The sequence below is a fragment of the Diachasma alloeum genome, unplaced genomic scaffold, assembly GCF_001412515.2.
Source record: "Diachasma alloeum isolate Michigan unplaced genomic scaffold, Dall2.0 Dall_scaffold_00271, whole genome shotgun sequence".
In the NCBI taxonomy this organism is placed as follows: domain Eukaryota; kingdom Metazoa; phylum Arthropoda; class Insecta; order Hymenoptera; family Braconidae; genus Diachasma; species Diachasma alloeum.
The window spans coordinates 1974932-2002364 of NW_021680410.1; the positions used below are offsets into that span (position 1 = coordinate 1974932).

Genomic DNA, 27433 nt, shown 5'->3' on the forward strand with positions numbered 1-27433 from the left:
CGAGTCTGCAGTTCCCGCGGATACGCTCCCCACTAAAAAATCTTCAGCTGGAGCAGACAGATGGAGTTTTTACTCGCCTTCACCCCTCCACAACACCATTCTGCTATCTCAGCCTTATAATTGCTGAGTTGTGTTTTTATTTCACGACAGTATCTGACGAGTCGCACTTCTTCTCTCGAAGTATTTGAAATTTCCGCCCCCTGCTCTTTTGAAAATATTCGCATCGTTACATATATATAATCAACTGAGTCACCATCGAAGACGCCAGCCAGCGTCTTTATCAGTGGTCGACGCTTTGTGGTGAACGGAGCTGTCGAGAATGGTGAGAATGTAAACATTCCATTGTTTGGAGTCATTATTTTCGACAACGCATTCTATTCTGCACTTATTGCGAATTTCCAAATTCGATTCCATGTCCAAATTCGTCATTAGAAAAAGATAAAACTAGATGATCCGACGATTATTTATCGATGCAATTTGAAATAATGAAAGATTAGTCGGGGTCTTGTAACAGTATTCGGTAGTTGCATTTGATTTTACGGTGATGAGCTTCAGATAGGGGAGGTTGGGGTGAAATGGACACTTGACTTTTTTTTAAATGTTCATTGCAAAGAACGATTCTTTCCCTTTGTGATGAGCTGAAACTGAGCTGAATTGATAAATTTGTTTCTGAGTTATGAGTAATTAAAACAAAAGTCTAAAGTGTCCATTTTACCCCACTCTCCCCTACGGCTGAAATTAAAAATATGAGGGTTCATTCTTTTGTTCGGAGAATAAAGGAGCGATTATCGAGATCTAGTTCACTGAAAGCAAATTGAATGATAAAAATGAGCGGTCTTAGTCGCATTTGTCTGTCTATTTATTGCAGAGGTCAATGTCACTGCGATCTTTGCTGAGTATCACGTGTAGAATATAATCTCAGTAGTTATTTATGAAACTAATCGAATGAAAGTCTTCTGCAGATGATAAACAGCATGTGGTATCAGCGCCTGGTAACGCTCCTCTTCCTTGGTGAGTTTATATCTGACTCAAATAAAGTGTTCTATTTCAATTTGAAGTAGCTCTACCCTTACGGTAAATTCAAAGATTATTGAAAACTGCAAAAAATTGCAGAAAACTTGATTAGATTCGGAATTCTAATTTTTTTTCTCAATTTCAGTATCGTTTTGGTTTTTCAAAGAAGAAATGTTTAAAAATCAGGATTTAACCCAGTGTCTCATGTGAAAATCAACATTTCCATTGTAATCAAAGATTAAAGTCTGAATTTTTTTTCATTAGATGTGAAAAAATCAAGAATTTTTTTGACACCTCATAAAAAATAATCCACCGTTTTGTAAACAAGTTTTATTACTTATTTATAAGAGGGAAATGTTGGAAAAAGTATTTTGCGAAATTTAATTTTGATAATACTGACTGGGTATGAATTTTTTCAAACTTTTCCCTTCAATTTAGTTGAAGAATTTTAAAACTGAAAATATCCAAAAGTACAGCGTAACCCGACCGAAGGGTAGACCTACTTTAAGGATATCCAAGTACTTTGGCTATTTTTTCGTCAGTGAAATAGATTTCTACTTTTGTAATTGAACATCAGAGCTTTCATTTGAGCCCCATTTGACCCCAAGTTTCCGGACATTTTGCACCGATTTTATTATTTAAATTTGAAGGTCTGAATTTGAATCTCAATATTGAACGGCTAGAAAACATTTTAAAAAACTGAAAAAAAATGGAAAGTTTACTTTTGCAGGAAGATTAATGAAATAATTAAAAAATTGCAATGTTTGAAAATTACGAGCTATTTCTATAAATAATTTACAAACAATCAATTTTCCACTGAAAAATAATTTGTTCGGAATCGTAACAAATTTATTCATATTCAGAATTTTAAAAAATAAGGTTTCCGAAAGTTTGAACAATTTCAATTATTTATTTAAAACGACGAATGTTTAAAAAAATGATAATTCTTTGCGAAATGTAATTTGAGTGACACAGAATATTCATGATTTTTTTTTCAAATTTTTCTCACGCAATTTAATTGACAAATTTGATGATTGAAAATGGCTGAATTTACAGCACGGTCTGCACCAAACTGTAAAAGATACTTGGATATCCTCAAAATATTCGATTGTATTGTCTAATGGTTTTTTTCGATTTTTATTCAGGGGGCTGCGCTGCAGGTATAAAAGCTCCAGTATTCAGCAGTCAATACGTGGCTAAAGGAACACTTTACATCCCTTATGCCGAGATTAAGGAGCCATTTTATGCGTGGTATGATGCACAGAGGGGATCCAGTCGCATTGACTACTATGGAGGTAATTTCCATCGATTGTCATTCGTGATAGCTGGATTTATCTCTGACCTTCTGGCGAATTGGTGGAGCGAGATAATACAATTCTATTTGAATGTGAATTTTCGGTGCATATCGAAGAATTCGAGAGATACGAAAATTTTCATTCGAACTTTTTTTTATAATTGAATGGAAGCTTAAAAAAATTCTATGAAAAATCCCTCATCTCCACTGAATTGCAAAAAATTTTCAATCAGCTGAATTTTGTAGAGGAATGGAATTTTGAGAGAATTTGAACGAAATTAATATTTTTCAATGTTCAATAACTCCAAATTGATAGAGTGAGTTTTTACGATTTTCTCTCATTTTTGAGGACTTTTCTGGAGCTTTAAAACATCACCAAATTTATCTTGATCGTATCATGGATCCAGGAAATTGTCATCTATTTTATATTTATTTTAGTTTCGTTTTATTCAATGGCAGTACACTGGGGAAGAAAGACAAAATGTTCTCAAATAAGTCTTGTTTGAACCGAAAAAATAAAGAATTGGAAATTACCAAGAGATGGCGCAAAAAACAGAAATTTTAATCGAATTCAATAAAACATCAAGAGAATCCTTGTAGAGTTCCAATAGAAATTCAATAGAATTCTTTAGAGAATGCGCTCGTTTTCTATTAAATTTTTTCACGCATGTGTGCAAGATGATAAAACGGGTGCTCGGGATGAAATGTCCTCACAGAAAATTGACCATTTCCCTCCGTTCAAAACATATTCCTCGAAAATCTTTCGTACCATAAAATGAAATTGATTCATCACTCCATCTTAGACCTAACGAATGAACGTGAATAATTCAGATAATCTCTATGTCATAATGGATTTAAATGTTATTTCAGGAATGGTAAAGACTTTCCAACTGAGCAATCAAGGTCCCCACGGTACAATGCTCAAACTCGCACCGGTGACAACAGATACCGAATTGAACGCCGAAAAATGTATGAAGGTGGAGGGTGACAGCAATGGGCCTGTGGCGATCCAGACGATTGTCCCCGATACCCACGGCATGGAGTGCATTGGAGAGGAGATAATCAACGGTCTTCCCTGCGAGAAATGGCGACTCGTGGACAAAATCGGGGAGAAAACCAACAAATACACTCTGTGGATTAGGTACAAGAAATCGATAACTGGAGTCAAGGAACCCATTCCTATCAGATACGAAATGAAGGGATTCAACAGTCTGTTGGGCTCACACTACGATCATTATTATCTTGAGTATGACTGGTATTCATATGAGACTCCGAGTGCTGATGTTTTCAAAGTTGAAGCCAGTGAGTTTTTCAAATTGTCTTTACTTCATTGCACGGACGAAAAAAATTAATAGAAAAATCTATCGAATTCGTTAGAAAATTCTATTGAATTTCTATTGAACTGTTCTATTAGTTTTTGGCCTATTAGTTTTTAGAAAAAATCAATAGAATTTGATTTTTCTATACAACTTATTCTATTGAGATATTTTCTGTAGAATTTTTTCGGCTCAAATTTTCTAAGTTTTTTCGTTTGATTTTCTTGAAGAGAAGAAAATAAAAATAGAATGAAAAAAATTTGGAAAATTTGAGTCGAACAAATTCTATAGAAAATATATGAAAAGAATAAGTTATATAGAAAAATCGAGTTCTTTTGACTTTTTGCCAAAAACTAATAGAAAGTTTGATAGAAATTCAATAGAATTTTCTAACGAATTCGATAGATTTTTCTATTAAATTTTTTCGTGCGTGATTTTCCATGAGTGGAATAAATATAGTAAAATCATTTGTTGTTGTCTATTTTCACTACGAATTTTTCAATTTTTAAAAATTTTGCTTTGTATTTTTTTTTTGTTTTACATTACAAGATCATAAATCACAAAGAAAGCAGATCAGCAAGCAGGCGAAATACAATAGAAAAATCTAGCGTTTTCTCTAAGAAAGTCTATTGGAAATCTAGAAAAATTATTTTCCAGTTCTGTCAACATTCTTGTAAATAATACTATCGGGTTTTCGTATTCATTCTATTGAAGATGATGCAATTTCAGCGTGTTTTTTTTTAAATAAATATTTGACAAACATAAGTCAACATATTTAAATTATTCTGTAGAAATTATTATAATTTTTTAAATTTTTTTCTGCTGCTCTTTTTTGTTTCTCATAATTAAATAGAAAAAAGCTTGAAAAATCTATCTTCAATAATTTTTCAAGATAAAATCTTTGCAGAATAAGTTAAATCGAAAAATCAACACCTGTAGATCTTTTTTAGTTTCACAATTTTCAATAGAATTCTAATGGAACTCCAACGGAAATTCAATCAAATTTAATTCAATCAGAAAATTCGTGCCCAAAAATTCATATAGAAAGAACAATAACGTCAATTGTCTTCTTTCTATAAAATATTCATCAAATGATAACAAAATTATATCATTTTCCATAGATATACGCAAAAATTGATTCAAAATTATTTTTATACGTGTATTAACTCAATTCACTAATTGATCTAATTGTTCCCTCATCTAGATATGACATGTGGCAGCTTCCCTGGACCCGGTGACAGGCACGTAGTGACCTTCAACCCCATTCGTGAATTCATCCACAACGATAACCATCACGTGGATGTGGAGTTTGATCGTTTCAGGAAGTATCATGGCAGGGATTACTCATCTGACCACAAGGAGCATCATCGTCGTAAGGAGGTTTTCAGGCAGAACCTGAGGCTCATTCACTCCACGAACCGTGCCAATCTGGGGTATCAACTGAGCGTCAATCACTTGGCCGATCGTACGGACACGGAGTTGAAGGCGTTGAGGGGAAAACAGTACACGGGGGTGACCGATAAGGGAGGCATGGCTTTCCCTCATAATATTAAAGAGGATGTTCAAGATATTCCTGATAACTTCGATTGGCGTTTATATGGGGCCGTCACTCCAGTCAAAGGTAAAATTTTGGATTAACGTTTTATGATGCGAATGGATAATATCATTAGTGGAATGGATTAAAGTAGCTCCACCTTTCGGCCGGGCTACGCTGTACATTTGGATATTTTCAGTTTTTAAATTTTTCAACTAAATTGCATGGAAAAAATTCGAAAAAATTCACACCCAGTCAGTATTATCTAAATTAAATTTCGCAAAATATTGATATTTTTCCAAACATTTCCCTCTTGTAAGTAAATAATAAAACTTGTTTGCAAAACGGTGGATTATTTTTTATGCGCTGTCAAAAAAATTCGTGATTTTTTCACATCTAATGAAAAAAAAAGCAGATTTTAATCTTTGATTACAATGGAAATGTTGATTTTCACATAAGACACTGGGTTAAATCCTGATTTTTAAACATTTCTTCTTGGAAAAACCAAAACGATAATTAGATTGAGAAAAAAATTAAAATTCCAAATCTAATCGAGTTTTCTGCAATTTTTTTGCAGTTTTCAATAATCGTTGAATTCACCGTAAGGGTAGAGCTACTTTAATTAACTCAACTAATTAATTGATTGGTTTTGAACATTGATGGGTTAAAATCAACGAAATTTGTCTTTATGCTCATAAATTAGTTCAGTGAGGCTCAAGGGAATATTGGAGAGGAAATGAATACCTATACAATGTAATTAATTCATCAGTGGTGTTCATAATAAGCATAATTAATGGTAACATTCATTCACAAACAAAAAAATGAATGAAGAAGATGGAATTCGATTGACTTTTGTAAATTCTCTTGAAAAATTTAGCTCGTTCATTGATAGAAATATTCAACAGCAAAAAATCGATAAATTTTCCAGGTTTTGACCCCTCCACGTGTTCCTTTATCATGAACCCCTCACGTATGGCGTCGATACCATGCACGACCCATAAACTTGTACCACCGGCCGGGGTCAATGCATGGTATCGACCCTTTCCGTCAACAGTCAAAAATCATTTTCTCGAATTCTAAGAGACATATTGACATTTGGAAAAGATATTTGGAAAGTCAATGGAATTGTCTCTGCAGTGAACTATTTTATTTCATTTTTTTTCAATGCATTTATAATTTTTTTTTTATGAACAAAAGTTGTAGATGAAAATTTGACATCCAACCGATTCAATCATATTAAATCCTCTCGTTTATCGACAAAATTTCCCCCAAAATTTTTGAAATTTTTACTGAAAATACTTCAATGATCTTTCTATCGAATGGCAGAAATTAAATTTCGATTTGTTGAATAATTTGTTTGTTATAAATAAATTTAGCATGTTCGAAGATCCCGGCAACCAATTGTCCGCAAACATTGAAATTGGTGTCAAAAATTAGGAAATTATCTAGGAGTTTATTTCAAAGTTCAATACAGCTAATGCATTTTATTTCAATTTTTTTCGTTCGACTGTTTTTAAGTTATCGTTTATCGAATAACGGAGTTGACGCGCGGTAATTCTCTCGGCCGTTGGGACAAGCCGCCTTATATGGGCGCCGGACGTGAGGGGTTGGAAAAGTTTTGTTTTTCATATAATTTATTCTGTTCAATTTGCACTTTCAATTTTCTATTGAACGTTCCATTCTAAAAAATGCATAGAAAAACTGCAGATTTTTCAAATATATTCGGCAAAAAACAAATGGACTTTTCAAGAGAATTTTCATAGCAATTGAATAGAATTGAATTTTGATTAATTTTCCTCGTTCATGTCATTTTAAAATAATTTTTCATCAATTATTTCTAAATAATTCAATTCCAGATCAATCAGTCTGTGGTTCCTGCTGGAGTTTCGGTACAACAGGTGCAATCGAGGGCGCATACTTCCTGAAATACCAGAAATTAGTGAGACTTTCGCAGCAAGCACTGATCGATTGTTCCTGGGGATACGGAAACAACGGATGTGACGGTGGTGAGGACTTCAGGTCTTACGCTTTCGTCATGAAGCACGGGGGTCTCCCAACCGAGGAAGACTACGGTGGCTACCTCGGCCAGGATGCCTACTGCCACATCGACAACGTCACGCTCACAGCTAAGATGACAGGATTCGTTAACGTGCCACCTGGTAGTGTAGATGCCTTGAAAATTGCCATTGTCAAGCACGGGCCTGTCTCCGTCTCCATCGACGCAGCCCACAAGACGTTTTCCTTCTACTCTAATGGAGTCTTCTACGAACCAGCCTGTCAAAATGGTGAGGAGAATCTCGATCACGCTGTCCTCGCAGTGGGGTATGGAACGATGAACGGACAGGGCTACTGGCTCGTCAAGAACTCATGGTCCAACTACTGGGGCAATGATGGCTACATCCTCATGGCTCAGAAGGACAACAACTGCGGAGTTCTCACCGCTCCAACATACGCCGAGATGGCATAAAGCTGTGAAACACTGAAAGTTTTTCATTCTCTCTATTACCTAGATAATACTTGAAGCTATTACTATTTTGTTCATATAAATACTTTTATTAGATTCCCCAGTTGGAATCGGTATATTTTCAGAACATAGCTTAACGTTGGCTTTGTAAACTGCTATTGTGATTATATTATATGAGAAAGAAATTTACTCTTCAATAAAGTTACATTGGATAATTGTTTGTTTGTTGGGGTTTAACGTCACATCAACAGCTGGGTTATTAGTGACGGACTCGACTCTTGTTAAAGCTCACGACTATTTCCTCTGTAACTTGTAGGGTTCGATGTTATGACTGTAGTTCAAGTGAATGATCAGAATGCAATCACACATGATGGTGAGAACCAAATGTAGTCAATTAGGTTCTCGGGACTCGTGAAATTGTAGGTTGCATGTACGTGATTCGAACATGATCAATTCTATTTTCTCTCGGTATTTTAACGTTTTATTTTCAACATTTTTAACGGTGTTCTTATAGCGCTTTTCTTGAACCGCTTTTTCTCAAACTTATTTGAGTATGTTTCTTCAAAATATTTATTTTTGTTTTAGATTTTTACATGTTTCTTAAAACCAGGATTAACCTCTAACCCCTCAGCCCCCCTTGCCTGTTAGGGTTCAATTGTTTTAAAGGTTAATCCAGGTTTCAAGAAACATGTAAAAATTACAAACAAAAAAAGTAGTTTTGAAGAAGCACATTCAGATAAGTTTGAAAAAAAACAGTTTAAGAAAAGCACTATTATATTATTTGACTAAATCAAATAATCCAGAAATGATTTGTCTGTGCCAGGTTGCGAACCCAGGACCCCTGCCTCGGCCATACACTCAACAATACATTGGATAATTGTTCGTGGTTCTTATTTGATTCTTTATTTTTTGAATAGATGTATCAACAATGTAAAAGAAATTCTTTTGCTTGATATGGTACAGGAAGGTTGATGAACAAAATTTCAATGCTCTCCATTTTTTTTGTTGTTTCAAAAGAAAACATTAGTTTTTGGAGTTCAGTAGAGAAGTGGTAAACCGGTTTAATCTCCCTTAGATTTTGATATAGTCAGAAAAATCTGGATTGATCCTGTCGTGATTACACTGAATCATCGATTTTTCTTCAGGAAAATTAATTATAAATAGCTTGGAATCTGCAGCACAATCGAATATTTCATAAGAACCTTTCAAAAACTCTCCTGTCCCCGTTAGATTCAAAGATATCTCAACAAAAAATATTCTAAATCAATTGCAGTTATCTTTTTTTACCACTCCACTACTGATCTCCATCGTCACCTCACCGTTTAAGTACTAAACACATAAATCGCTATAATCTCGATAAAATTTATCATTTCTATACACGTAGAAGCTCGCTAAATGTCTCATTTAAAAATTCTCCTCACTCAATAGATTTCTCGTACACTTTCACAATTACTTTCGTTACATTTTCGTTCATCACTTGTGGACCCTGAATTGATCGATAAAAATTCTTCCGCCATGGCATCGATCCGCTACTTACGATAATAATCACTTGATTAAAAAACTATCCATAGGAATGACATTAAGTTGGTCGTGATAGAATTTCCAATGTTTTTTTTTTCGTTTTCATTAAAGAAAACCCATCTCGAGGGCGTTGTAGAGGGCTTGAGTGTCGGAGTGACTGTTTATCCTCCAGAATGGAAAATTGTGCGCCCTTGCAGCTGTTTCCTCGTCTGAACCATCACCAATCACTACGTACGTACATTTTCTACCGAATTTAGCTACGACTCTGCCGAAGCAGCTCTCTTTCCCTGAAAAATGAAATTATCAATTTTTGGTGATTATGAAAATATTATTTTCATACAAATGGATGTCTTGACCTTTTTCCCTGCAGTTGTTAATCACTATCAATAATTCCACAATTAAGGGGAGACTACTATGAGCTTCAAAAGTCATGGGTTATTGGAGTCAAACTTTTCATACGTTGCAGATCGATTATATAGATCTGAAAACGAATAATTAGTGCAAAAAAAATTTTGTTTATTGTTCGTTTGCTCGAAAACGTTTAAAATGCCAAAAACAGTCCAGGGCCTCCAATTTTTGAGCTACGAAGGATTTTTTTTCAAAATTTTCGGAAAAATATGTGGAATAACAATTACGAGCTAGTTTTTTTTTAATTCGCCTCTTACATGGCTAAATTTGCTTTTTTTGTATTTTTTACGTAAATAGTGAATTTTTCTACATGAAAAAAACCAAAATCAGCTATGGAGGAGTCAAATTCCAAAAAACTGGCTCGTAATTGTTGTTCCACACATTTTTCCGAAAATTCTAAAAAAAAAAAATCTTTAGTAGCTCAGAAATTGCAGGTGCTGGACTGTTTTTAGCATTTTAAGCGTTTTCGGGCAAACGAACGATAAAAAAAATTTTTTTTGCACTAATTATTCGTTTTCAGATCTATATAATCGATCTTCAACGTATGAAAAGTCTCACTCCAATAACCCACGACTTTTAAAACTCATTGTAGTCTCCCCTTAATACCTTTACCCGAAAAAAATACTTATTTTAAGATTTCAAAGGTCTCAAAATAAGATTACGAAAAGTCTTAATTTGGAGTTACTCCAAAATCCTATCCAACAATATCCTGTGACGTCACAAGATGTGGAACGCTATATGACTTCCTATCTTCCTGAAATTCTTAAGTCGAGAGTTTCGAAGGTATCAGTTTGAGACTTTGAGATCTCAATTTAAGCTTTCTGAAAGTCTCAAGTCGAGAGTTTGGACGGTTTTAATTCGAGACTTTCAAAGTCTCAAGTTGATTTGAGATTATCATACACTCAAGTTGAAGCTTTTGAGTGTCTCAAGTTGAGACTTTCGGAATTCAACTTGAAGTTTCTGTGTATATTATAAAAATCCAAATCGACTTCTGAACTTTTGGTACTCGAAATTAATACTCCGAAATTAAGGGTCACGAGGATCAAAATAAGGGCCACAAGGGTCAGAATAAGGGTCATGAGGGTCACAAAATAAAGGCCACGAGGGTTATATTAAGGGTCCACATAAGAGTCACGAGAGGTATAATGAGGGTCACGAGGGTCAGTTTAAGGGTCACAAGGGTCAGAATAAGGATCATGGGGGTCATATGGAGGTCAACATGAAACTTTTAAAAGTCTCAATTTTGTATCATAATTTTAAAAATAAAGCTTCTTTCGTTGGGTAATCCTTACCAATTTTAGACGCCGAATAAATATTCTCGATCGGGAACAACCCCCCAATGCCAAATAACAGGACCTTGGACAGCGCCGGTACAAGTTGTGTTGTAGTAACAAGAATATTAACACAATGACTCCGTTTACTAATGAGACTTAAGCACTTGATTGTTGATGTAAGCCAATTGTCCGTAACCAATTCAATTTCAGCTCTCAACTGCAGCCACTGCTCGCGCTTAGCTGCACCAAGTAGTCCACCGACGTTATTCCTGTAGTTGCAGTATATCTCTTTGATTTTTCGATATCGAAATGCGAGCTTTCGCATCCAATCGACACCACCGCGTACTCCAGAGGCGAGACAAATGCCGTTGTTGGCTGATGCGCACTGAAAGCCATCGGCCGAGAAATTGTACGAGGACAAATCCTGGCCATTGTCGTCCGAGGATACGTCGTCAATGTGCACTTGATCACACTCCTGGAAATCGATATAATCAGGGTTCTACGCAATTTCTTCAATTGCTGGATACCACGGACGAAAAAATTTAATAGAAAAACCTATCGAATTCGTTAGAAAATTCTATTGAATTCCGATTGAACTGTTCTATCAATTTTTGGCCGATTCTATTGAAATATTCAATAGAAAATATTCAGTAGAAAAAGTCAATATAATTCAATTTTTCTATATAACTTATTCTATTGAGATATTTTCTATAGAATTCGCTCGGCTCAAATTTTTCAAGTTTTTTCGTTTGATTTTCTTGATGAGAAGAGAAGAAAAATAGAATGAAAAAAAATTAGAAAATTTAAGTCCAGCAAATTCTATAGAAAATATATGAAAAGAATAAGTTATACAGAAAAATCGAATTCTGTTGACTTTTTCTATTGAATGTTTTCTATTGAACATGTTAATTGAATTTTTCAACGAATTCGATAGGTTTTTCTATTAAATTTTTTCGTGCGTGACATGAAGAGAAATTCTTGAAAAATATTCTAGCGCTGGAATTAGAAACTTTAATGAAATTATTATTCGTCTCTATAGTTTCTATTATATTTTAAAAAATGGATGCTATCTTCTTCATGTTGATGAACATTAACATTTTTATCGACTTTTGTCTATCAGTTGAAAAAAAATCGCAATTTTTTCAAGTCCTTGCGGTTTTGGATAAGCACCTAGGTAATTATTATTCGTCTCTATAGTTTCTATTATATTTAAAAAAATGGATGCTATCTTCTTCATGTTGGTGAACATTAACATTTTTATCGACTTTTGTCTATCAGTTGAAAAAAAATCGCAATTTTTTCAAGTCCTTGCGGTTTTGGATAAGCACCTAGGGTAACCAGACCAATAGGTAGACACCGACCAGAAGATGGACGATTTCAACTTTTTTAAAGTATTTTATAATAAAAAATATAATAGAAATTGTATTACAAATTTGATAATAAAACTAATGTATAATAATACGATGATTTTCTTATTTTTTATTGATGAACATTTTGAACGAAAAAAAACACATTCTTGCGAGAATTGCGAGAAGAGTACAGTAAATCCTTGCGAGTACAGTATTGGCCCTCAGTGGCGGTGTGAGTAGTCAGACAACAGTCACGCAGTATTGACGGAACAATGTGAAGAACAGTCATCAGGACAAATAAACGCGGTATCTGTTCGATTATTATTATCGAAAAGAATCATTCTTCATTTTCAAACATGCAGATGAATGAATTTATTTGAATAACCATTAAATATGACCGTCTATCTATTGGTAACCCACCGTCTATCTTCTGGTCAGTCGTCTATCTATTGGGTGTTTGGGCTGTATCCCACTTTTTCGTCATTTTCTCATTTATTCCTTCATTGTTTCCACTTCAAATCATTATTTTCCTATAATTCATATATTTTTTCAGGTATAGAACCCATCGTTGGCGCCCAGCAAACAGTATGTCGACAATTTGTCGACAAATTGCCGATGTCCTGTTAAATTTTAGACGGCACTGGCAAAAATTCAGTAGCGAAGCGGTAAACCGGTTTAAGTCGATTTAGACTATTGGTCAGTTTTTAGTGAATATCTCGGAACCTAAGGAACATAGAAATTTTTTGGTAATAACCTTTTTTGTAGCTCTCAATTCGCTCTACAAAAAAGGTTATAATGAAAATTTCGCTATTTCTCTTGAATTCGGAGATATTCCTCGAAAACTCAGCAAAGAGCTAAGTCGACTTAACCCGTTTTACCGCTTCGCTACTGAATTGTTTTCTGGGCGTATTTAGGTGATTTATCAATGATCTCTTGACGGACCTGAAATTGTCCTTAACCGTCTATCTATTGGTCTGGTTGCCCTACAATGCAGAAATTGATAAATTGGGGTTTTGCATAATTTGTCTTCCATCCTTGAATCGGAAAATATCTGCATTGTGACCTCATAATGCAGATTTTTTTTAACCGGCCGTATCTTCTACATTTTTTGTGACATCTCAAAATAAAATAGAGATGAGAATACAAACTCAAAATTGTTTATTCAATTGGAGGATTCCACATTCTTTTCAGAACAAGGCCAACAATATCGGGATACAATGTTCGTGATGTTTTATCAGAGAAGAAACTAAATATAATTTCCCGGGAATGATATTTTCGATAAGTGAAAAATGATGGGCATACCTCAACCTCATTGAAGAAAAAATGTGTGTCGGCTAAATTGAATATCATCTCCTCCATTCTGTACCCCAGCTGTGCCAACAACTCGGGGCTCTTGGCGTGTTTGGCAGCGAATTGTCCAGTGAGAAGTGAGTGAAACACAACTATGGTTTCGTCGAGGTCCCAAATGAATATTCGATCTGGTCCGGCTTCCGTTGTATCTGCCGAACCTATACTATTTCCACTTCCGCTTTGCCGTCTTCCACGTCTACAGGGCTTCGCCGATGTCCCTTCGAACATAAGTCTTCAGGTTCTTATTTCATAATTTCGAAATTTTGTCGATGTTAGAATGAGATGATTCCATCTGCTACCATTCTCCATTCTTTGATTACGGGCTTGAACCTTTGAATTTCGTGTTATTATCTGTGATTTAACGTTTTGAGGAATCGTAACATGGATTTAATTGAATACGTTTCTCTCTATATTAGAAAAATTTAAATCGACTTCTGGTGATAAAAATTTGGTACTCGGAATTAATAATCTACAATTAAGGGTCACAAGGGTCAAAATAATGGTCATGAGGGTCAGAATAAGGGCCTTGAAAGTCAGAATCAGGGTCATGAGGGTTAGAATAAAAGTCGCGAGGATTAGAATAAGAGTCACGAGGGTTGGATTAAGGGTCACAGGGGTCAGATTGAGGGTCATAATGGTCACGAGGGTCAGATTAAGGGTCATAATGGTCACGAGGGGCAGATTAAGGGCCACGAGAGTCGGTTTAAGGATCACAGGGGTCAGATTAAAGGTCATAATGCTCACAAGGGTCAGATTAAGGGGCGCGAGGGTCAGATTAAGAGTCACAGGGGTCAGATTAAGGGTCATAATGGTCACGAAGATCAGATTAAGGCCCACGAAGGTCAGATTAAGGGTCACAAGAGTCAGAATAAGGGTCATAGGGATCAGATTAAGGGTCATAATGGTTAGATTAAGGGTCACAAGGGTCAGACTAACGGTCATATGGGTCAGATTAAGAGTCACAAGGGTCAGATTAAGGATTATGGGGGTCATATGTGGGTCATAAGGGGGTTGGCGAGCGGAGCGAGTCGGGGGCGTAGCCCCCTAGTCAAATATATGAAGTAATGAACAGAATAGAACAGTTACCTTCGATATTCACAGCTTCTCGTCCCGTAATGTCGCTTGGATCGTGGTGCGGTGCATCTAGCCCAAGGCCAGCTTTAGTGGATTCTTGTTTCAATAGAAAAATGCATATTCATTATGAAACGAAACAACTTCCCCACTTGGGTCGCCAAGTTAATAATGCACTGAGAAAAAAATATAATTCTGCCAATCAAGTATGTTTCAGATAATCAACTATTCTCTGCAGCTTCATCCATTCACTCGAACCAATTAAGGATATCCAAGTACTTTGGCTATTTTTTCTCCAGTGAAAATGCTCCACGCACGAAAAAATTTAATAGAAAAACCTATCGAATTCTTTAGAAAATTCTATTGAATTTCTGTTAAACTTTCTATTAGTTTTTGGCTGATTCTATTGACATATTCAATAGAAAACATTCAATAGAAAAAGTCAACAGAATTCGATTTTTCTATGTAACTTATTCTTTTCATATATTTTCTATAGAATTTGCTCGACACAAATTTTCTAATTTTTTTTCAGTCTAGTTTTCTTTTCTTCTCATCAAGAAAATCAAGCGAAAAAACTTAGAAAATTTGAGCCGAGGAAATTCTATAGAAAATATCTCAATAGAATAAGTTATACAGAAAAATTGAATTCTATTGACTTTTTCTACTGAATATTATCTATTGAACATCTTAACAGAATCGACCAAAAACTAATAGAACAGTTCAATAGAAATTCAATAGAATTTTATAACGAATTCGATAGGTTTCTCTATTAAATTTTGTCGTCCGTGTCTTCTAAATTTATTTATATTCTCTACCTATTAATTAGCGGAATTGCAAATGGTGGACGCATAATGGCCTTATGAATGAGTTTTTCAATGAATTTATGCGAGCGTTTGAAATTTTTAAAATTTTCCTCCACAATTATTTTCGTTCAGCTATCTATGGATGTGGAATGGGTGAACCGGAAAATTAGGGAAAACTGAGCGCCATGCAAATTCCCTATTCTCAATTATTCCCTATTCTCAATGAACAAAGAGAATCGCATGAAAAATTAATTATTTACCTAATCCGTTGCCTTTTTTGTTGTTATTTTTCTAAAGTCAAATTCATGAACAAAAAAACGAAGAAAATCTAGAGAACAGGAAGGGGACGGGCTACGCGTTTGTGATGGCTTGTAATGAGGGGAGGGGATCCAAAAAGTCCAAAAAACACGTGACGTGAGAGAAGAATCCCCCGTTTATGTATTCGAAAAGTGCTCCTCCACATTCAAACTAGTTTTTTCAGAATGCATTCATACCTGAGAAATTCAAATTGCCAATATTGAATGAAGGAGTAGTGTGATACCCCGGCATTGGATAGTACCCGGAGTACTGCAACGGCACACGATCATTTCCATACAGACAAGTACTGCTGTACGCGCTGTAATCCAATTTCTGGGTTGCGCTTGATATATTCTGGCTCACCGATGAAAATGTTGTACCACTGCTGTTGTAACCGGGATACGATGAATATTGTGCCATTGGACTTGGAGTCGGGTAAGAGCCTAGGTACGTGCTCTGGAGGCTCGTCGAATTTTTCGTTGAGTTCGTTGAGCCGTACGAGGGTGAATTGTAGAGACTGTAAAAATTTCTTTCGATTAAGGTGTTTCGTTCGAAAATGGAAAATAATTTTTTTTATTTATTAAACACGAATTCAACACAAATTTATTAAATCGAAGGCAATAGTAGAATTTAATACACAGAGTGTCCTAAAAAAATTAATAGAAAAACTTTCCGAATTCGCTAGAAAATTCTATTGGATTTCTATTGCAATTTCTAATTATTTTTTGGCCGCTCCTATTGAAATGTTCAATAGAAAATATTCAATTGAAAAAGTCAATAGAATTCAATTTTTCTATATAACTTATTCTTTTCAGATTTTTTCTATAGAATTTCGTCGGCTAAAATTTTCCACTTTTTTTCATTCTTGTTTTCTGTTTTTCTCTTCAAGAAAATCAAACAAAAAAAATATAAAATTTGAGCCAAGGAATTTCTATAGAAAATATCTCAATAGAATAAATTGTATTAATGTCATCAATTTTTTTTTCACGGATGAAGACTCAATTTTGTCATTTGAGTGTGTCAGAGTTTGACTGTGATACTGACCTATTATAATACTGATTTGCTCCATATAAAGTACTGTAGTCCGTCTTTTCCATCGAGTCCGGATACTCCTGTTCCTTCTCAACGGCATTCTCGTCGACGTACAATTCACCGTCCGGCAGGGTTTCATTGTCCGGACAGTCCTGGACTTCATTCTTGACCTCGGCTTCTACCGAAAGAATTTTCCAAATTGAATCTTGTATTTTTAGGAAGTTACTCCTTGGTAGTCAAATAAAACTTTTGAACTAAAAAAACCGACTCATTTGCTTGGAATTCCCACCTACACTGATGAATTTGTGATATTATGTGCACGGAGAGTAATATTCAGTAAAAATTACGGAACAATTCACGTAATCCGCAATGGGGAATCGTTTTCCGGAAATTTTTATAGGAATGGAAGAGAAGAAATCTGAAACGTTCAGTGAATTTTCAGGTTCATTACCGCACAAAGTACGAAATTGTCACGTAATTTTTCCCGAAGAAGTAAAATCTTACAGAAACTTGCCGACTTATTATGCCTTCAAAATCAAAAATTTTTGAGAGTTCAACAATTTTTATGGAGCTGGTGAGTTATTTCTACGTTCCGTTCCGTAAAATTTCTCAATCGTTGGGGAAAAATTACGGAACGACGTGTTGTCCCTACAGCGGCGAGTCTTCAGACGGCTGGTTAATTTTTACGGAACAAATCGTAGAATTTACGTGGCGATTCGCACAATTTCAGTTCCGACTCACACTTTTTATTGAATTATATTTCGCTCGCGGATTACGTTTCAAAACGTAATTTTTACGTTTCTTTTCTGGTAATTTTTATTGGATTTTTCTCTCCGTGTGAATATTTTCCTCAGTGTGGAGTGAAATTTTTCAGACATTGATGATCGATAGTATATGTCTAAAAACGAATACTTACTTCTAGGGATAGGCGATGTTCTAAAAAACATCGATTGTCGAAGAATTGATGTTTTTCAAAAACATCGATGTTGTGAATGGATTTTTCGGGAAAAAATATCGCTTGTTTAAAAAATCGATGTTTTTCTCATTAGACAGGAGAAAAAACAATTTTTTTCAATCTTTTTTTTCTTCTCGTTTATATTAAAAAATATATATTCAAAAAATACAACCGGAGGAACTTACGTTTCAATGATAAGTACTGCTGGAGATTTAAATTTTGAATCTCGAAACGGGCATTTTGATTAATTGAAGAAAATATATTGAATATTTTCCGTTAGCTACAATAACAGTTAAAAAACTTAATTTAACAAACTTGAAAAATTTTAATTCAAAAAAATAATAGACGACTGGACTTGTTCACTTATCATTTATAACATACATACTGTAGAAAATAATTACTTCTGATTGCGGATAAATTATTATTTTGTTTATTCTCAATCAATCAACATTATTCTTCGACAAAAAAATTAAAAATTCTGTTAGCTTGGTCAAAAACATCGATGTTTGAGCATGAAAAATCGATGTTTTTCATTAATCGACAAACATCGTCCATCCCTAATTCCTTCCGACACACTTATCTGTCTTAATGTTAAAGATAATACCATTGTTAGAATTCCGTGGACCCTGTACCGAAGCCTCCGTCGATGACGACACGTTACCAACATTGTCTAACACCCCGGCCGGTTTTGTCGGGTCATTGTCCTCGGTTAACATATCACTCGGCTTAAAAACAAAAAAAAATACGTTAGAGAATAACGACATCCAATACCATGTATTGCAAAATACCCAGCGAAAAAGTTTGTTCTAAATTCTCATCTCAGAGACGTGCGTAATTCGAGTCAGTGAGAACCGGATCCTTGGATCCTTGAAGCCATGGACGTTCTACTGGGTGGAACGCGTGTAGATTTACAGAGGGTTTACATGGATTCAGGGTGAACAGTTGCACTGGTTTGATGATGAATGAATTGCTGATTCACGCTATGAAATGCGTTTCCGAAAATGTCAGGCTTCTGTTCATTATGAAGAGCAATATGTCCACTTAAATTGGACTCGTCAAGCATTCCAGCATTGCATTCGTTGATTTAACACAACTCAAATTCATCGATTTGATAGAGTTCATAGCAGAGATGTCAGACAAGATGTGAATGTTTCTTTGGCCCCGAATTGAAGAGCGAGTTTCGAAATAGCGTGCAAATGGCTCTAAAGATGATTTTTCAACCAGGGGAGACTCCTAGAGCCGACTGAAAAATGTTGCCACAATTCTGGTTTTCAACTCTGAAACCAGAGTTGTGCCAACTGTAGTAGGAGTCTCCCCTGGTTGGGAGATTACCCTTAAAATCATTTAGACTATATTTCGGCACCCACTCCTGCATTCGGACCCCATTAGACAAATATGAATATCGATAAGAAAACGGCCACATAAAATGTAAAATACTATTCATTTCATCTTTTATTTGCGTTTAGTCAATTATTTTTTTCATTTTTTATTTGCGTTAATCTATACTGATATTCGTATTCGAGAAAATTGTTTACTAGTCTACTATCTCCATATCACTTATCAATTGATTCAATGTGTCTAGTTTATTGTCTAGATTTAATTTGAGAAGCAAAAGTTGAGGGTCCACGATCTCCCATATATCCACGGTAGAAATTACCTTGAATCCACGGGAAAACGTCCCATATATCCACGGTCAAAGTTACCGTGGAGCGTGTGAATACACACTGCCAAAACTATTTTCTTGGCCCAAGTAAAACTTGTTTGAGAACTTTGTCATTTTTCTCTCAGCGTGGAGTAAACAAAGCATTGAAAATTTATGCCGAGAAAATTCCACAGAAAATATCCCAATAAAATGAATTATGCAAAAAGATCAAATTCTATTGATTTTTTCCATGAAATACTTTCCATTGAAAACCACTAGAATTTCCAAGAAAAATGTATCAAAATTTTTTACCGAATGCGTTTCTATTAAATTCCTTTCACGCGTGATTTTTCGCACGAAGTGGTTGCGTCTTGTCATTTAATTAATGTAATGAGACGGTTCAAGAATTCGGGAAAAGCTCTGATGAACTCATTACCCGAGTCATCACCAGCACTATCTCAAACCCCCGAGTTCCTGGAACTTGCGAATAACGCTGGGTAGGCGTGTTAGATCCTCAGTGGCTTCAGCCAATGGCGCTGAGGGCCCTTATCCAGCTGTTGCACACCAGCAACATTTTTTATGTTGCCAAGTTTGTTATGCACAGTATTCACTATCCATTCCCAATCTCCCGCGCTCCGCCCTTTCCTCGACATTGCGAATAGAATGTGCAGATCTCAAATGCTCGCAAAAAGGGATTCTTCAGTTGTGAATGGACGCTCACGATTTCCAAGGAGACGTGTTTTTTATATCGTCTTCATATCTTTTTTTTTTATTATTCGTCTTCATATCTTCATTTGAATCTATACCCCCTATCGCGTTTGTTCTCGCGCATGGCGAATTGACAATCATTTTTAAAATAATTTATCTCGTGATATATGAGGAGGAACGAAGAATGGATTAACGGAATTGTTGTAACACGAGATTTCGTGATTTCTTGACGACGTTGCGTCTATCTAAATAAGACGTGTAAGCAACGCGTTATCGCATATTCGAGTTACTACGCTTCCCGTGCAATGCGAAACTTTATTTTGTTCCGTGCAATCACAAATAAAATGTTATTTTTGTTGAACAAAATTTCTTTTTTTTTCTTAAAAATTTCTTTGTTTTGTTATCGTGAAAAAAACCATTTTTGAAAAAATTCCACAATTTAAAAAACTCATAAATTAAGTTAATCTTAATTGATAGCGATAGATAGGGCTCAACAATACCTAAATTTGAGAAAAAAAAATCAATTCCATCGATTCATTAGCGAGCAATCGAAGAAAATTTTGTTTACATACGCACGCACATGCAGACACGATCTAAAAATTGCATTTTCATCACGCTGTGACGAAAAGTGTTCCCGCCACATTGTGATGAAAAATCTTGTTCGTAACTCGTGAAAAAATGTTTTTTAGCACTCGTTACGAAATATACTATTTCGGTCTTTTTGCACGGAGAGAAATATTCAATAAAAATTACGTATCTTTTCCGTAATTCCGGAGCGAAATGTGGTTGTAGGAAATTTTACGGAACTGTCACGGAATTTTTCCGGAGCGTTCCGTAATTTTTACTGAATATTTCTCTCCGTGTGGGGGATAATGGGTCGATATAACATGAAAAATTCAAAATTTAAATTTGATCGATTGCAAAGCTTCCACTCGGAAGCAAAAATAAATGAAAAAATAAAGAGTGTACACCTTTCAAGATTTTGTTAGAGAGGCCTTCTAATCGAGAGAGTCTAGAGAATCGCGAAAATCGAGAATTTAACCGTTACACCTGCGGGTAACCTGTACTAATTTGGGTCTTTGTCACCCGTGATTCATGCACTGTTTACTCACCGAGGATCGTAATAACACTGGCGTGTGAATTTCTTCACTATTACCGTGAAACTGCGAGGAATGTACTTTGTACAGCTCAGTGAGAAGCCCGAAAAGAAGAATCCATCACGGACCATTCCAAATTTGGGGTGTGTCATTTAAGATACTCTGAATTCAGACTATACTGAGAAAAAAAATATTTTTGCTAAATATCCATTGACTTGAGAGAAGTATTTACTTTTTGAATGCCGTATTTTTCCAATCGAGTCACTGCCAGGCAATTGTCATTAAGTTTTAATTATGACAATTATATTGCTGTAGAAAATGATCATGTTAATTACGACCTTGAGTGAACTCCCGCAATAATTATCAACATTAAAAAAATTAATCGAAATTCTTCCCCTTAGAAAATGAGAAATTTAGGAAAAATGAATAATCATTGGAGGAGTTAATCCAAGGTCATGTGCAACATAGTCATCCTCTAGAGCAACATGATTGTCGTAATTGAAACCTAATCAGGCTCGCCTGGGACTGACTCGACTGGAAAAATACAATTTTGAAGAAATAAATGCTTCTTTCAAGTAAATGAATATTTGGCAAAAATTTCAGAATTTCAAAAAAGGTTGAAATAGGTGGTTTTTTAACTGATCAAGAATGACAGATGTTTCCGATTCGAATTGGAGCAGGAATGTTAAGTCTATAATTTCACCAGGTTTGACTGATCAGGATAGGGTCAACAGTGACTGAGCCGAGGGGCCATTTATTTGTGAAATCACCGTGTTACTCAGGATTGAAATAGTATGAAGTCAGTGAAATCCTAGGATTTCATCGATGTCACGTGATTTCAATTGAAATCACTTGCAATCGGTGAATTCTCATGAAATCATGAAATGAGTAACTCATGGGATCCTGACGAATATATAAAAGGAAAAGAAACTTTCGACTTATTTGTGGTGTATTCTTGTACGTATGCCCATTTACGTGTATTATTTTTATTTAAAAAGTCTCGAACTTCAACCGATGACTACTCGTGGTTATGTGGCCATTGGTCAATATCGCCAGACAATTTCCTACCCTGTGGTTACCAAGAAAGGTTTAGAAATAGATGAAAAGATATATAAAGAAGTTATTAAATGTTTCTAATTCCAAAATCCGTTCATTACTGATCAGAGTAGAGAGTTTATTTCGTTTAGTTGAATATATGAAATGTACGTTGTTCTCTATTTTATTGAATAAATAGGTATTTTATCGAATGAATGAAAAAAAATTGATTCTTATGGCTTCACCTTGATGGTTTCATCCCTACATTCACTCCCTTTGTAACTCTCATGCTTGAGTCTTCTTGCATTAATATGATAAATTTTTTTCCTCCGGGTTCTATCCCCGTTCCCTCCTACTTCATTCCCCCCTCCTCCGCCAAATCGATGAAATCGAAAACTTGAAATCACTTGAAATCGTCTGATATCGCGAAATCACCAAAAAAATCTCAGGCAATCACATGAAATCAACGATTGCATGAAATCATGGAAATCTCTCTGAAATCACGTTAAATCAGCAATCACTGTGTTACCGCATTTCCAAATGAATGGCCCCTCTGAATTTTCCGTTGATTTCAACCGCATAAATTGCAATCCTACGGGTGTCTGTTCAGGAAGGAATATCACAAAGATGTAACACTTCGCCAATGCGTGTCTAATGCATGGTGAATGTAGCAATGGCCGTGGGGTGATAAACTACCCCAGTGTATCTGTAGAAGGACGGTACAGGAGGTGTATGCGCCTGTATGTGACAACGCCATTCCATTTTTTTAAATAAGTTCAATAGAAAGGAAACTACAAAGTTTTTTAAAAATAGAATTTTTAAACATTGTCAACGTTTCTCCTAGTGTTTAAATGAATTTTTCGTTCAATTCAACCGCGCAAATTGCAATCGCATGGGTATAAATCCGCTCAGGAGATGATATCATAAAGACGTGACACTTTGCTGTTGCATTTCTAATGAAAGGCGAATGCAGCAATGGGGATCGGGTGGTAAACCACCCCAGTGGATCCGTGGAAGTCGACTTCTCACCAATTAATTAATATTGAAAAACATAACTGCACGAAGAGAAATATTCAATAAAAATTACGTATCTTTTCCGTAATTCCGGAGCGAAATGTGGTTGTAGGAAATTTTACGGAACTGTCACGGAATTTTTCCGGAGCGTTCCGTAATTTCTATCTGAATTTCCTGTAAAAAATTACGATACCGTCACTTAAATTTTCTAAGTCGATTCCGTAATCGGTGAGTGAATTATGAGTTCCTTAATTGTTACTGAACATTTCTCTCCGTGTGAATCAAGACAGTTATTTTGCCAGGTTCGACAAGACCTACACGGAGAAAAAAATTCCAGAAAAATTACTGTGCCAACACGGTAAAATGGGTTCGTTTGGACGGACATGAAAAAATTACCGTGCCAGGAGTAATAGTAGATTATGTCATCAGGCGATAAAAGTATTATCTGGCGAATGTGGCTTTATAATCCGAGCCGAAGGCGAGGATTATAATCATATTCGCCAGATAATGCTTTTATCGCCGTGTGATATACGCTATTTTATGTCGTGGGGCCCGAAAACCGCGATCTAACCGAACGAAGCGAGGTTAGAATCGCGGTTTATCGGTCTTAATGACATAAAATAATTTTTCACGGTAAATTAGCGAAAAATTCCTGCAGCGCACGGCAGAAATTCCGGTGCTGGCACCCGAATTTTTCCGGGTCCGTCAAAATAAACCTATTTTACCGTGCTACCACAGTAATTTTTCTGGAATTTTTTTCTCCATGTAGAAGAATTCCGAAACTAAAAATAAAATTGTCCATTCTGAAATTCGTTTTTCGATGAGTTTTCATTTATATTTCAGACCTTCATTCCACATTCACGGCGCGTTTATTCTGTATGCAACTCGTACTACATAATTAGAAAACGTCGTGTGTTAACGAGTCAAATTAATGCCGCGTGGCCTAATAAAAGGTATATGGAGCGGATGTGCCGTATTTCTGCATGAAAATGTCTCATTTCTTCATCACCTCGTGAAAATTATGGCATACCTCATAATTTATTATCTACTTGTGAATTAATTATTTACACATTCCATCACTTACATACGTTACGTTACGGAATTTTTCCGGAGTGTTCCGTAATTTTTAACTGAATCTCCTGCAAAAAATTACGATACCGTCACTAAAATTTTCTGAGTCGATTCCGTAATTGGTGAGTGAACTGGCAGTTACGTAATTTTTACTGAACATGCCTTTCCGTGTATAGCGAAGCGGTAGAACGGTTTCAATCGATTTTGACTATTGGTCTGTTTTAAATGACTATCTCGAAATCTAAGGCAAATAGCAAAATTGTCATCGCAACCTTGTTTGTAGAGCAAATTAACCCTAGACTGGTCACCATGCGAGAGAATTGCCGCAACACGTCGTTTTATTCACCTTGCCATCGACAGGTTGATCGGAAAAATTTGAGAAAAATTGAATTCGTCAATTGAAGTATCTGGAAAATTCTAGTATTTTTTTTTCAATATTGTATCCTTAATTCCGGGAGAAAAAAAATTATTTCCAACAGGTGAACAATTTTTTCCCGTGTTAAATGAAATTGCTTGTTGCGCGACGTTGCTGGGAACTCGCTAAACGTGCCCGGGAAGTGTAGAGTGGATTCGGCAACGCTGGAGCCTAGGTAACACGGCGGCACTCTCCCACGAAGGTGAGTAAAGTCGCATTTTCCCGTCAGGTGACCAGACTAGGGTCAAGGATGTTTAGCCATTTTTAGCAAATCTTACTTTTTCATATTCAAGGAAAATTCTATAATTTATTTGGCTCATAGCAGGCCATATGAATCTAACTTGTTTGATATTTAACAAGAATTAATTGCAATAGTCTCGCCAAACATAAATAAACAAATTTTTCCTTAAACACGGGCTCTTATGGGATTTATGTTGAAACTTATAATTCACCTACACTGAGAGAGAAACAAACACGTTGTCAAACAAGTTTTGTTTGGGCCAACAAAATCGCTCGTTGAAAATTGCCAAAAAAGAATTTTTTTGGTTCGAATTTGAAAGTCTCAAACATGAATAATTTTTCTGCTTTCGACAACAACGAAATATTTGGCTCAAGAGGCGGATAATTCACACCAGACGGTGCCTTTTCAGGATGAAAATATCTCATATAGAGGAAAGTTTATCAACAAATATTTTATCCCTAAATTACAAGATTGCTATTATATCATTATTATTGTTTCATTTAAGGGTTCATTTCTTGCCTGTGATTATTAGACAGCCGAAACGAAAAAGTACTATCCCTCATTTCGCATAAAACAAAGATTTTTCGGGAGCAAAATACGTATGGGAGTATTGAATAACGAAGGAGTAGTGCTAGAAATGATAGTTCTTGCGTGTACAGAGAACGCAATTTTTTTTTAACTACTAAATCTATTTTTGCGACAAAAATGTTTTACTCCGGCGTGCTCTTTGCATTTTCAAAAAACTATTTTCTTGTCACAAGTAAGACTTGTTTGAGAACTTTGTCGTTTTTCTCTCAATGTACTATAAGACTCTAAAAATGAAAATAAAAATAGAAGATAATGTGAAGAACTCTACTGAATCGATTGGCCAGAAAAAAATTTGGGGCACCCGCGCAAAAAGAGGAAATATTTGAAAGATTTTACCCCATATAAGCGCATGTTGACGCGTGCGTTTGGTACATTTTGTCCACTTCATTTCTAAATAACGAACGTGGAATGGTGGATTGAAATTTTTATCAAGATAAAGGGAATCTCCTCACCTCTCAGTTGAAAAAAAATCATTTTTTTTAATACTGCGATTTTGGATAAACATCTTTAAGAGCTACAAAAAAGATTGTTACGAAAATTTCGCCATCTCCCTTAAGATCGGAGATATACTTCGAAAACTGAGCTGAGAGCTGCGTCGATTTAAACCGTTTTACCGTTTCGCTATTGAATTTTTTCTGAGTGTATCCGTCAGATCAAGTAATCTACATTATTTCTATACACACGATATATTTTACACGTTATAAATCCCATTAGTACAATAAAGAAAAAAAATGAAAAAATCCTCCAGCAGAAAAGTTTATGCAAAACTATTGTAATCTACTATGGAAAAAGTTGAGTGAATTTTTCTCATGCAGGTCCAGAAGTTTGATAGAATAATGCATCATCGATGAAACGTTTTTGACAGGAAATCGAAATTTCTATAAAATAATCTCTAAAGGAAAAATCTTTAAACTTTTCATGGGAAATCCCACAAAAATCTTCCACCGGTGTGTACCCCTCCTCAACATGAATTATCAAAGGACAATAACAATTTATTGAGTAGTTTATCAACTCCAATATGCCCCTTTGAACGTTCAACACATTACTCAACGTCACAATAGCATTGTGAATCTTTCACCGAGTATCTGACAGTTGTTGTTGTCTTCGACATTTTGACATTCCCATTAGACCACAATGCGTTCCATCTCCAACGCGCAAGTGCGAATAATGGGCTCCAGTTGACAGCTGCCTAATTAGAGACCCCCGTTTGTCAAAACCTCTAATGAAGTAGGGATTTCGTCACTAAATTAAATTAAGTTCGTTTCATCAGCATTTATATCGCAATGTAACTCCATCATGAGGAGAAAAAAACACCAACTTTTTTAAAAATTTGTCTCGATATTCATAAATTCAGTAGCGAAATGGTAAAACGGTTTAAGTCGACTTATCTCCCAGTTGATTTTTTGAGGAACATTTCCCAATCTAAGGGAGATAGTGGAATTTTCGTAATTATATTTGTTGGAGCTCTCAATCGGGTCTACAAATAAGGTTATAATAAAAATTTTCCCTCCCTTAGAAAAAAAATTTTTTTTTGAATTAAAAAATTAAAAAATTTTATCTCCCTTAGATTCCGAGATGTTCATTGAAAACTGGTCAATAGTCAAAATTGACTTATACCGTTTTACCACTTCGCTACTGAATTATTCATCTCTTAAATTGAATTGACTTTATCATCATTCAAATCACAACAAAATTTCATCACGAAAAGAAATAAGTTTTTGATATTTTTTTAAATATTCAGAACTCAAAAATGAATTTATCTACTGAGCTCAGTTTGGATTCATGGTAAAGAGAAAGGATTGTACTTCATAAGGAAAACTGATCCCGTTTCATCAACAGTTCTATGAATTATTACATCTAACGAAGTAGGGATTCAGTTCCTAAATTAAATTAATTTCACTTCACCAGCATTTATATCGCAATATGACTCCATCATGAGC

General features: G+C 35.3%; 2 protein-coding genes across 6 annotated transcripts in view; one reads left to right on the plus strand and one right to left on the minus strand.

Moving 5' to 3' along the window:
- The first annotated feature begins 49 nt into the window (after window positions 1-49).
- LOC107037916 (digestive cysteine proteinase 1) lies at window positions 50-7840 on the plus strand. The gene is made up of 6 exons (XM_015256745.2): window positions 50-322; window positions 963-1011; window positions 2160-2309; window positions 3179-3610; window positions 4829-5245; window positions 7015-7840. The coding sequence occupies exons 1-6, from the start codon at window positions 320-322 to the stop codon at window positions 7623-7625; spliced, it is 1662 nt and encodes a 553-aa protein (XP_015112231.1). The 5' UTR covers window positions 50-319; the 3' UTR covers window positions 7626-7840.
- A 587-nt stretch (window positions 7841-8427) lies between these two features.
- LOC107037921 (eyes absent homolog 4) overlaps window positions 8428-27433 on the minus strand; it is a 28645-nt gene continuing 9639 nt past the window's right edge. For 2 of the 5 annotated variants that reach the window (XM_015256755.2, XM_015256751.2), the window contains exons 2-8: window positions 18287-18407; window positions 16740-16905; window positions 15893-16212; window positions 14611-14694; window positions 13477-13742; window positions 10844-11300; window positions 8428-9430 (exon numbers count right to left, since the gene is read on the minus strand). In XM_015256755.2, coding sequence (XP_015112241.1) covers window positions 9249-9430; window positions 10844-11300; window positions 13477-13742; window positions 14611-14694; window positions 15893-16212; window positions 16740-16905; window positions 18287-18398 — 1587 coding nt within the window. In that variant the 5' untranslated portion in view covers window positions 18399-18407 and the 3' untranslated portion in view covers window positions 8428-9248. The other 3 variants (XM_015256753.2, XM_015256752.2, XM_015256754.2) reach the window with 3 other exon arrangements.